Source organism: Notothenia rossii (genome assembly GCF_949606895.1).
Source record: "Notothenia rossii genome assembly, contig: scaffold_133, whole genome shotgun sequence".
Classification (NCBI taxonomy): Eukaryota; Metazoa; Chordata; class Actinopteri; order Perciformes; family Nototheniidae; genus Notothenia; species Notothenia rossii.
The window spans coordinates 116004-127826 of NW_027640085.1; the positions used below are offsets into that span (position 1 = coordinate 116004).

General features: G+C 40.2%; 1 protein-coding gene across 3 annotated transcripts; it reads right to left on the reverse strand.

Moving 5' to 3' along the window:
- Positions 1–1876: 1876 nt before the first annotated feature.
- LOC307027114 (uncharacterized protein) lies at positions 1877–11554 on the reverse strand. 3 transcript variants are annotated; one of them, XM_079695308.1, is made up of 8 exons: positions 11297–11554; positions 10805–10865; positions 9180–9246; positions 8865–8938; positions 4488–5517; positions 3480–3632; positions 3197–3286; positions 1877–2551 (listed from the first exon to the last, which is right to left on the reverse strand). In XM_079695308.1, exons 5-8 carry the CDS (start codon positions 5499–5501, stop codon positions 2243–2245), a joined length of 1566 nt encoding a protein of 521 aa, XP_079551434.1. In that variant the 5' UTR covers positions 5502–5517; positions 8865–8938; positions 9180–9246; positions 10805–10865; positions 11297–11554; the 3' UTR covers positions 1877–2242. The 3 variants fall into 3 exon arrangements, with proteins under 3 accessions (XP_079551434.1, XP_079551433.1, XP_079551435.1); XM_079695307.1 differs by having other exon boundaries at positions 6219–8938; XM_079695309.1 differs by lacking the exons at positions 8865–8938; positions 9180–9246; positions 10805–10865; positions 11297–11554 and having other exon boundaries at positions 4488–6174.
- Positions 11555–11823: the final 269 nt, after the last annotated feature.

Consider the following 11823-nt stretch of genomic DNA (forward strand, 5'->3'; position numbering starts at 1 on the left):
TTTTCGGAGTTGCACTTTGCAGACGGTCCCTGAGCACTCGTTTCTTCCAATAGTATGAAGCTGTGGCCTGGCTGACCTGCCCCTCTGGAGAGAGCGAAAGTATTTTTTCTGTTCTGGCTGAATCAATATGATAAGCCCACAATTAGAGTCTCGCTGCGATAAAACACACCTTGTCAGCGCTGTCATCTGCCCAGTCACGTGACTTTGTTTACAATCTGAAAGCTGAAAAGCAAAGGAAAGCCTTCCGAGTCCGGTCCGGCCTCATATGGCTATGGTGATCATGTGCTTACCTGGCTTTGGTGGCCAATCCTCGGGTCAATTTGTCCCCGGAAATGTCCCTGTTTTTAAATATGCTTTTATTGATTTTGAGTTTTCTCATGGCAGTTAGAGTAGGGGACAAACCAGGGGACTTTACTTCCTCTTGACACCGTCGGTTATTTACCAAAAAAACACCTAAATATACTTGTTATTGTGCTTCTGTCTTTCTGTGTCTTTTCATCTGCTCCATAAACTCCCTCACCGCTCGCTCTCTTTTCTTGATCGCCCTCTCTCAGGAGAACCCTTCATTGTAGGATTTCTGCCATGTCTCAACTTAAGTTTGACCATCTCTGTTATTAAGTTATGGAATACTACATAAATAAGTAATTAGATACCTTACCGTTACTGTGCTCATAAAGAATGATAAGAATAAGAATAATGCATATTGAACTGGTTTAATCAATTAGTGAGTTTATTTAAGGCACAGCCGTTACAATGGTCAAACTACATTAAAACAGAATTGTCCGCATTGTATCTTTAATAGTTACCAACATTAGATATGTTGATAAGATATGGACCGCAAAACAAAAATGTCCCTGGTTTTCATTTTTTTATAAAAAGCTTTTTCTAATTTAGAGCAGTAACCCCTCCAAATGTCTGTGCACGTCCCTGGTGCGCACTCCACCAGAGGAATGTCCTCCTCCATGGCTTTGCACGGAGGAATGTCAGTGGAAGACATTTGCACTGCTGCATCTTGGTCTTGCCCCTGTTCATTTATTCAATCTTATTTGAGGGATGTGTCCCATTCCTCTCTGACACACTCTAGTACTGGGTGTCCTGTCAGAGTGAGTGACGTCAGCGATCCAGCTGTGCGCCTCTCTCCTGCCTCTCGGCATACGGAGAGCGGCCCTTTTTCCCTCGAGAGGGATGTTTCCTTTTTTCCTCTGACACATTTTGTACGGAGTGTCTTGTCAGAGTGAGTGACGTCAGGGATCCAGCTGTGCGCTCTCCTGCCTGTCTTCGTCTCTACTTTTTCACAGCAGCATGTTTGTATTGTTCCCAGCCTTCGTCCCCTCATGGAGAATATTCATGTTATGCTATATTCCAGGGACGGTGATGCGCCATTACGCATGGCGCAATAGGCATGGGTTATTATCTGAGCAGGTATGTATGTACACTGAAAAAAAGAACACATTGGATTTACTCAATTCAATTGTGGACATTTGTTGCACACAAATAATTTGCTTTGGCAGCAACCTATAGAATTGTTTTAAATCAACACAAACGATTTATGTCCAATCAACGCAATTACTTTGTGTTGATTCAAAGTTATTGAAATGTGTTTCAATAAAGTAAATTAAACACTTTCATCATTTTACTCCAACCCATGTTGATCACTTTATTCAAACACAATTCAATCCCTTTTATTCCAACACTATTTGATCACATAACTCTAGCAATATTTGTTATTTTAATATTCCCATGTCTATTACATGTTTTCAGAATTGTAATTTTTTTTGTTATACATTATATTTATAAATATAATTTTATGTAAATATGAAACAGATTTTAAAAGTAAACATAACCCACTTTTTTTGCATTGAAAACGATTAGAAAGTTTTGTTTCAAGACCTTTATTCAAGAACCTGGAGATTAAATAATCACTCAAGTCTTTCCAAAACTAATCTCCAATTTGAGAAGTACAAATATTAAAAAGGACCTTACATATCGTTTAGCAATTTCGTTACAACAACAACAACGTAAACAAAAAAACAATATATATATATATATATATATATATATATATATATATATATATAAATAAAGCATCCCCTGCTTTTTATAAGGCATCAATAACTGCGATGGTGGGAGAACCAGCCACACCACTCAGTCCAGGAATGTATACTCTGCATCTCAACTACAAGAACAGTGTAGGAACAGCGAGCCGTGAACATGGACAGTGAACATGGACAGTGAGCTCTCTTCACTCGTGCATTTTCCTCTTCAAGTTTTGGGCCTTTCTTGAAAGGTCAGATGCATCCACCTCCATTATAAGCTTCTGAATAACTTCTAAGGTGTTGCGGAGCTTCAACGGGTAATTCATGTTTAGGGCATACATGAGTCCAAACAGCATTACAGCTGCAAGAGCCACATTCTCCAGATCCTGAAGCACCACCACACCCTCGAGGATAACTCCGACATCAGAATAGTCACTGCTGGGAGTCTCTCTGGCAACATAGATCCCCACTGTTGTTTCTTCTACCTCACGTAGTGTGTTGGCCTCAGTCATGTCCTGGTGGAAGATAAATTATTTCTTTAAGGATAAGATTTTTTTTACTCGGACCTCATTAAGACACAATTTGCTTATTTGACTCTACTGTGGCACTACACTAATTAGCACAATGCTTGCGAAGAAGAATACCTGGTTTGTTTTCACCTGTGGGTTTCACCAGCCTGGCTATCAGATTGTAGGTTGTACATTAAATTGAGTGAATGGTAATTATTATTGGTAATATATATATCAGCGACTTTAAAAAGAGGAGAAGGTTGGAGAGAATCCACCAAATGCTGGAGACTAATGAGCAAAGCATTAGGTACTACTCCTGATTCATAATTCATCCTATGTGATGTAATATAAGCCCTACAGGTGGAAGATACTGCAGCCTGAGGAGGATAGAGCTGTCCTTAAGACTATTGCATTAGTATTTGAATGTGTTTCTGGAATCAGAAGAACACAAATCATGATAGACCATGTTAATTCTAACAAAACCAATTATAATATCAATTTCAGGAAGACAGCTAAGTAACATGTCTGGTAATATGGTCTGGTATATCTGGTCAAATGAGGTTCTTTTAACTGAGGCTATTTTTCTTCTTAAAAACATGTTCAAACTAACTTCTTTTTTGTATGTGGCCTACTACTTTAGCACACACTCACCATGTACTCCTTCACCAGATCCTCAGGATCCTCATTGAGGTAGATGCAGAGTCCTTTAATGAGGCACTCCCTGTCAGCATCGATGTCTTCCTTAAGGATTAAAACAAAGAATATAGGGACATTTTAATCAAATTGAACCTATGGAGTGGTCACATTTTGGGATAATTTACCATTGTAATTGATTTTAGACTGACCTAATGCCAAAAAGGAAATATTATATATATACACACACACACACACACACACATATCTACACATATACACACAGTTCAAAAGTTCTTACCGTCATCATGGCAGCCATGTCTTTTAACTTCTTGCCCTGCTGCCCCGATTTTTTCGAGAACACCCTCAGCAGACTTGCGGAGTGTAGGTCAAGCTGTGACAGGAACCTTGACTGTAGAGCCATAGTTGTAATCCGCTTGAACTCTGCGTTAACCTGAAAAAAAAATGAAACCATTTTTTAACAACACGGCCCACTGACATACACACATTTGTTTCATTAAACTTACAGCTGCCAATCACATAACTGTATGCACTATGCATGTTTGCTCAGCATTTGATTTCGGCTATGGAATATTGGGTGTGAATGCTGAAAGCATTTTGCTCTACCGAGATGTAATCCAGCTTGACGCGATCTGATATATTTTAGACAAACTTATTTTTTTAGGCGGCTTTGATGTAGTGCTAACTTATACAATCATATTCGCCACAGTAGATACGAGATTTGGACCTGAAAATCGCCAATAATATGTTTGTGAATGTGTGACGAATCTGATGACAGAGGCAGACCACAACTGTTGTGTTCGGTAAACACAACATGTGGAAACCAGTTAGTCTGAAAACCAGTAGGGACATGACACCAGCAGTATGTGCTGTGTGTTTCTGTTCTCAAGGAGGTTTAATAAGAACTTGTGCTAAACAAAACTTGCAGTCATTTTAATTTATGACGTTATCACGGTATTTTTCCTTTTAACTCTAAGCCCAAATTCCTCGCTAAATAAATGTTCCTCCTCCTCAATCCTATTTTTTTCGGCCCCCGGGATGACGGACATCCTTAAACTCAAGCCCTACTCATCTGCTTCAATCATGTTCCCACTTTTTCAAATATTCCTACTACTTCACCTTCTTCTTACACATTTAAGCCAGCAATGCAGTGAAGCATCAGCTTTTCAACATCCAGCATTCATTTGCACCTACTTCTGAACAACATCGTAATGGGGCCAAGCTTTACTCTAACAGTTGCATATACCATCTACAGCACAAAAAGTTACACCATTATCTTTGTACTCACCTCCATTACACCAAAGAGAGCTGGCCATCTCTCTTGTACATCACTGGTCATGGGAACATCACTAATGACTTCTTGTCTTCTCAATGCAAATGTTTTCTCCATTTTAGCCTTAACTGTCTCTCTGTTATTACGCTTCTTGTAATCTGAAAGGAGTTCAACCCTCATCTTCTCCAAGGACTGGGCGCATTCTCCAAGTGGAAAGTCAGGGCAGTAGGCCACTTCACCCCTCTTTGGTTTCTTAACTTTAAAAGCAGGAGAACGTTTCCCTTCTGGTTTATGTTTCAAAGTATTTACACATACTTCAGGACATCCCACTTTCCGGAGATGTGTGCGGTAGTTGGACAACTTGTATTTGAGACTAGTCTTCCATCCCCCATAGCCAGAGGCTGAGCCTTTTTCTTGTAAACATGGATGCTTCATGACGAGCGCCTCTGCAACTTGGTCAAACTCCCTGTCCGTGGCGTAGACTTTGTGCTTAACTACCTCCTGAATCAACCCCTCTAGTATATCAGACTTGAGCTTTGAATCAGGGATCAACAGTGTCCCTTCTTCTCTGAGAACTCTGTGGGCCTTTTCAAGCTTAATCTCTGCATCATACGAAAAACGGGGAACATGGAACACACCTGGCCATGAAGACCGTGAAGAAGTGGACTCTGGAGATGTGAGAATCCCGGTGCTGTCGCCTAGAGAAGATGTGGTGTCATCAGGATGACTGGTTGGTGGAAAGGAGCAACTGTCCACACATTGATCTGCATCAGCATTGAGAGGTCTGCATGATGTGTATATGACCTTGACTGTAGCTTTGTCTTGTATTTCTCCCATGGAAGTTAAGTTCATAAATTCATCGCCAAAAAGCGTGTCCATGAACTGCAGCCGAAAGGGTTCCTTTACATTACACTGAGTCTTTATCTCATTCTCCAGTTCATTCACAGTTGAAGGCAGGCCAGCAGAAATCACCACCCTCTGACAGCTGTCAGCCCCTAGGATTACTCTGAGAACAGCTGATGTCATCATGGTCTTTCTTCACCGTCTGTTAGGAAAGAGAGTATATAAACAATAAAAGGTTTAGAATTAGTTTTATTTCAAGTACATGGGGCTTGGTAGAAGAGTGAATGCTTGTCATTTTTTAAAAGGGTTCATTGTGAAGAACAATAACAATGTTATTGGACCAATGTATAGGGTTGGGTACTGTTCACATTTGAACCCATAGATATAAACAATAGATGGCTCACCCATGCTGCTGGCCAATGGAGACCGACGTTGCAACATGGCCGCCATCTTGCTGCAGTCAGCTCGCTCATTCATAACATTATGGTTTACTATTTAAATAACCATAGTTTGCTCAATTTTCAAACGGGTTGGTTTGTTATAAACATCAAAGATGTAGTTATGGTACTGCATACTTATAATTATGATTTTTTTTTCAACATGTCTTGTTGTCTCCTGTATCATAGCCATGCTAATAACGTTTATAATAAACCAAACCGTTTGTAAATCAGTCAAGATTTCAGCGAGTTAAGAGTATTTTTGTGCAGATCACTCACCTTACAACAGTAGCTGGTGACTGCAGCAAGATGGCGGCCGGTGAGCTACGCTGGAAAATCTCCCATGAGCCATCTATTGTTTATATATATATATATATGTGTTTGAACCGATACCAGTACCCAACGGTACCTATTCTCTGTACTTTAGTCTGTACCTGCCCAAGCAGTGTTTAATTTGTTGCTTTACCTCAGACACAGATTGATCTCTTCAAGGTCACCATCCGCACACATCCAACCAGATAGGCGGCCAAGGGATACTCATCAACCAGTTCACAGACTTCCACAAGAGCAAGTTCTCGTGACGGAGATGGAGTCACCTCAAAGGCTCTGTAGTGCTCACTATACCATCCACACAGCAGTTTCAAGACAAAAAACACTCTCTGATGCAAAATGCATATTTGATGGATTTCCCCAAATTCGGGCAAGCCACCTTCCGACCCATGGACAACTACCATACCTGTCCTGTAGTTTATTCCCTTGCTCCAAACATTTTTTGCAAGGTGTATTTCAGATATGTCAGGATCTTTCTGTTTAAAAGCTTGAACTAGCTCCTCCTTCAAAACATCTAAGGGGACAGAAGATACATCTGAGACATCCAGCATTTGTTTATCAATACTTGGAGACGACAAGTGGTAGCCAATCATAAACTGATGTTTCACAGCCAGAGATAGGGGCACGTTTTTAAAGCAACTGGTGTGTTTGATTATGTTTTTAAAGAAACTGTGCTTTGCCTCAAACCTCATAGTCCAAAGTCCCACAAGAGGCCCAAAAAACCTTATTAGTTGTGGGTAATGTTCTATGTAGTGGTGTTTGGGACGCAGTCTATTGTTAGGAAAAACCTCTTGATACCTTTGTCTATGGTCTGAAATTTTGCTCTCAAGGTATGCAATAGACTCGTCGTTGTGAACTGGGGAAACCACAAGCTCAGCAATCTGTTTTAGGTCCAACAAGACCTGCCATGCTGGATCATGCTCAGGAATCTTAGGCCCAATTATAAATGGGAGCAATCTTAACAAGCACCAGTTTTCATGGGCATTACCACCTATGGTTTTCCTGTGTGAGAGATTTTGTGGCAAAATATGAGGCTTATTTGTTTTGTCTGTCCACTTGTATGGGAAATGTAGAATGGAATTGTTAATATCTTCCAAGGTTATGTACTTCTTTGAGATTAGAAATGTTAGACAATGTGCTATTTCAACAGGCACAATGCCTTCAAAGAGATCGTGGGCAATGTCAGGAGGGTAGCCACTGATGACATTAAAATGAGAAAGCGCTTTAGTCAAAGGACAAGCTCTTTTAACTCCAAAACAGCTGCTGCCACTATCTAGGGCTGTTCTGACATGAGTGTCATGTATTTCTTTTGTTCTGAGGCTGAAAGTTCCTGCTCTAACCTCATTTGATGCAATGTCTGAAGCTGTTGCAGTACAAAAACGACAAAAATAGGTGCCTGAAAAATTCTCAACAAAACCCGCTAATCCATGAGCTCCTAAATTGTCTGCAGCAATAGTTTGAACTGTACCTTTGAGCGATGTTCCCAGTTGTGCGACAAAAATTCCATCAACTTCCAAAGACCTGAGATCACGTAGAAGTGGCTCTAAAACCTTGTCATAGCCATAGGTCTTAACATTGTCTGTTTTGCACAAAATAGCTAAGTAAATGGAGGACAAAGAGGAATGAGACCCTGGGGGTAGGTTACTCAGCACCCAGTACACAGCACAAAGTTTGTGGGTTTTACGGGAGGTGCCAAGAGGGTTACAGACCTCAAAGTCATCAACATACAAACCAATAGATACCCTTAACTCTTGACCTGACAATAAACTGTTTTGCTTACAATGCAGACCATCCCTGAAACACTTGTACACAATTTCTTTTGCTGTCTCTGTTTCCCTTTGCGTTTTGTGACTACAAACTAACTTGTCCACAATATCTTTCCTATTCAACAGCACCTGTAGAGATTCAAGAATGGGGACATACTGGAAGGTTTTCTTCTCTTTAGCATCCAAAATACATTCAACTGGTTCAACAATATTAAAGTTTGCCTTGTAATACTGCTTACGTTGATATGTAGAACTCAAAGGACCACCCTTCTCTATGGCTTTATTTATAGGATTCCCAGTGCACAGAGAAGTGGTTATTTCCTCTATGATAGCTCTGTCAACCTGGAGTTTGTGCTTCTGAAAAATATCAACTAGAACGCCATCAGTGTGGGAACTCGAGAGAGAGCTAGTTAAGTTGTGAAGCTCTAGCAAAAAATCATTGATTGCTGTGCTTGGTACATGGGTTAAATGTTCCAACTTTAACAAAGCTGCTGCAAAAGTTTGTTCAATTACATTTGGAAGGTCATTCGGGGCATAAACACTGCAATCTGGTTGTGCATCAGAGTATGCCTCACCTATTTCATCATCTGAAGTATTTTGCGCAGATTCCAGAGAAACAAAGGTGGTTGATGTCACAATTTCTGGTTTAAAATCTGTAATTGAATAATAAGTATGTTTTCTGCTCCAGTGGGATTTAAATGTTCCGTAGATATTTGTTTGAAAGTTGCAATCTAAAAACATGCAAGTTACAACCTCATTTTTGTTAAGGTGTGCATTAATGTGAGCCCAGTAATACCTTTCCGAGACAAGATCCTTACAAGGACATAACTGGCACCTAAATATACAGCTCTTGGATTGATGACTGGTTTTAGTCACATGAAATCTATTCAAATGAATTAAAAGCGCATTCCACGTTTTAAAAGTGCAGGGGCAGCTTACATATACACAAGGAAAACGATTATTATTCCCATAATATCTATGTTTCACTCGATAATGTTTTAATATTTGGGACCTACTTGGTAAAACTGAGGGGCAGGCCTTACAACGCCACATTCACAGCAACATTCTGGCAAACTTGCAGCACCATTCACTGCAAAAGACAAATGGAAACAAAGAAGGATTAATGTCTAATGAGAAAATTCTGACAAAAATGTAAGACAAGCTGTCAAAATGAAATAACAAACATCAATCAATAATAAAATGGGGAAGGTCTAAGTAACAGTAGTGACACAACTGTTTATAAAAAGCATTTCAAAAAGTATGACACATCACACAATGGCCAATCACACCGAGTGGGACAGGGTTAAACCAAAATACAATTGTATTCTCACCACATCAATTTGAGCCCACAGTAAAAGCGCCGACTCCAGACACGCACAGAGTTCGCGTTTCAATCTGCTGCAACAAAGAGCAACACAAAAAACACTTATACAATGCAAAACAGTATTTCTATAGACAAAAATTGTAAATACTCTACACATACGGGAAGTAGGGGTTCTGGAGGTGCTGCAGCACCCCCTGTTGGTGAATGGTGTACATTTTTTAATGGTTACTATTATGTTCATGTTACTGTTGAAATCTCTCCCCACTTTTGGCCTCACCCCCTAAGTAAAATGACTTCCCACGGCTATGACTCTACAGGTCAACAGATTATGTTATTTTGAGGGATGATGCCAATCTTTTTTATAGCAGATCAACAAATAGCCAATATACATGTCTGCATCTGAAAATGTAAATGACACCATTGCTCCCTTCAATGTACATGTATATATACGGCTGGGTACCTACCGAAATAATCTGGTACCAAGTAGTATCGACTTCTCAAGTCAAAAGATACCTATCCTTATCATAATAATCACTGCTACATGGGGCACTGGGAAAGTCAGATGATGTCAGTCTGCATAATAATTAACCATGTGCTGCATAATAATTAGCCATGTGCTTCTGGTAACTAGAGCATATAGCCTGTCTGTATCACCTAGAATGACGCACAAACATATATGCCCTAAAGCTGATGCACCGGACTGCTAACCATGCTAAGCCGTGAGCCCTTAAGTAGCCGTTAGCCCCGTTAGTACCTGTTAACTGTGTTCGTTATTCTCCCGACCAGGGGAGAAGCTTTAAAATAGGAGACTAAATGGAGTCTCTGTGAAAGTTCAATTGGGTACTTTAATTTAAAAAGGCGCGGGTTGGTCACAAGCATGATATTGTTCAGTCAGACAAACAGCTGTGATCTGGCTCTCCTCAATAGGGAAGAGAAGAGAATAGATCTCTCCTCCGGTGCTGTTTATATATCCTCTGCTGGCTCCTCCCCGCCAGCCGGCTCACCTCGTCTCCAATGTCCGTTATTGCATTTAAACAGAGGATAGGTTCTTTTCACATTCAATATATGCTTAACACGCCGTTTCTCCTCATATTCTCTTTCATCACTTTTCATTTAACACATTTTAAACGCTGTAATCAATACTCTAAACAATACTTCTCGGCTCGTTTGGTTTCCGGTCATTCCGGATGTTGTCACATGCTACTCTCGTCTGTAAACAATAATGTATTCAAATAAACTGTACCTTCATTTAATATTCAGCATAGTAGTACCTCGACATCTATAGTTGTAGTGTTAAATCAGTAGGCTTCGGTTTGCACCACTCCATATCATTTCGCTACTAAATTCACCTCTTTAGGAAATCGTATATTAGCCACATGCTAAATGCTAACCGGAGATGAAGGATTTTCAGAATAAAAGCTTAACTGCTTGTGCACAAGAATTTCTGGTTTTTCAGTATAAAAGAGCATTAAAACTGACGGCATGTTTAAACTACATTTCCCCATTAAAACATTGATTTTAATTTCTAACATACCCCAATCAGGTTTTAAGGGTAGCCTACTGGTATCATAATTCTGATAAACGATACCCACACTTCTAATCCTGTTATTTACAGATAAAATACATACTCACCACAGAACTTGAGCCACAGCAGAGGCACTACGGTCGTCTGACGGCAATCTACAGCAGCAATCTGCAGCAGCAACAACAGCATTGACATTAAAAAAGTATTGCCGTTTTTCCCTTGCTAAAATTTAGCATAACTTTGGAGCGTGGCTTGGTTAAAAAGTGAGCGCCCCAGCCTCTTAATTAAAAGACAGTAATGTAAACTCGTACTGCTCGTTGACCAAAGCTTTCGTTTGAAAGCTAACGTTAATCCTAATGCGACGTTAGCTAACAATGGCTAAATTAACAGATAGCATTAAGTAACTACGAACCAACACCTTGCGGCGGGCCCCACCCGCCATTTTCACAGAGGAAACGTAGCACATGGTAATTCAACAGCACGAGAGCAAATAACTTCATGACAGTTCATTAACTTATGTTGGTGACTTTCAATGCATTATATTACATATAGTTACGCATTAACTAATATTCCAATGTATTCCAACCATCCATACTTACCGATCCAAGCTGGGTAATGGCGGGACAGAGCTGCCTTCCTTGCTGCTGTCTTCTTCCACAAAGAAATGCATTGCGCGATTTCGCGGGGTATATTGCGGTGGAATTGATACATTTATTTGATTGACTCATTTTATCCCAACATGACCTAAACAAGTTCATGTACTCTCTCCACATAAAATGTAGATTCTACTCAATACTATTACATTTTGCTTCGGAACATGAGGCAATTGTATAACATTCACACAATAGGCTTGGATAAATCCAACAGATGGCCAGTCCCCCTTTTTTCAGTGTACTTCTAGTACCGGGCGGACCCAGTGGGGCGCAGACTACATCATGCTTCGCCCTTAACCCAATAGCGATAGCCTTAGAGGGCGAAACCATATACGAAATATATACGAAATATATGATTTGCTCCCCAACGGCGTTACGGCGCTCACAACAACAACAACGGGGGACTGCGTCGGGTCGATGATCGTGTTGCTTTTAATGCAAAGCCAGATTAAATAAAATAACGACTTCTCCAA

Coding starts and splice junctions, on each gene's coding strand:
- LOC307027114 (XM_079695308.1), bottom strand. CDS start 5,501: ATGATGACATCAGCTGTTCTCAGAGTAATCCTAGGGGCTGACAGCTGT. Junction 3,633..4,487: donor CTCTCTTTGGTGTAATGGAG/GTGAGTACAAAG, acceptor TTTTTTTTTCAG/GTTAACGCAGAGTTCAAGCG. Junction 3,287..3,479: donor ACATGGCTGCCATGATGACG/GTAAGAACTTTT, acceptor TTAATCCTTAAG/GAAGACATCGATGCTGACAG.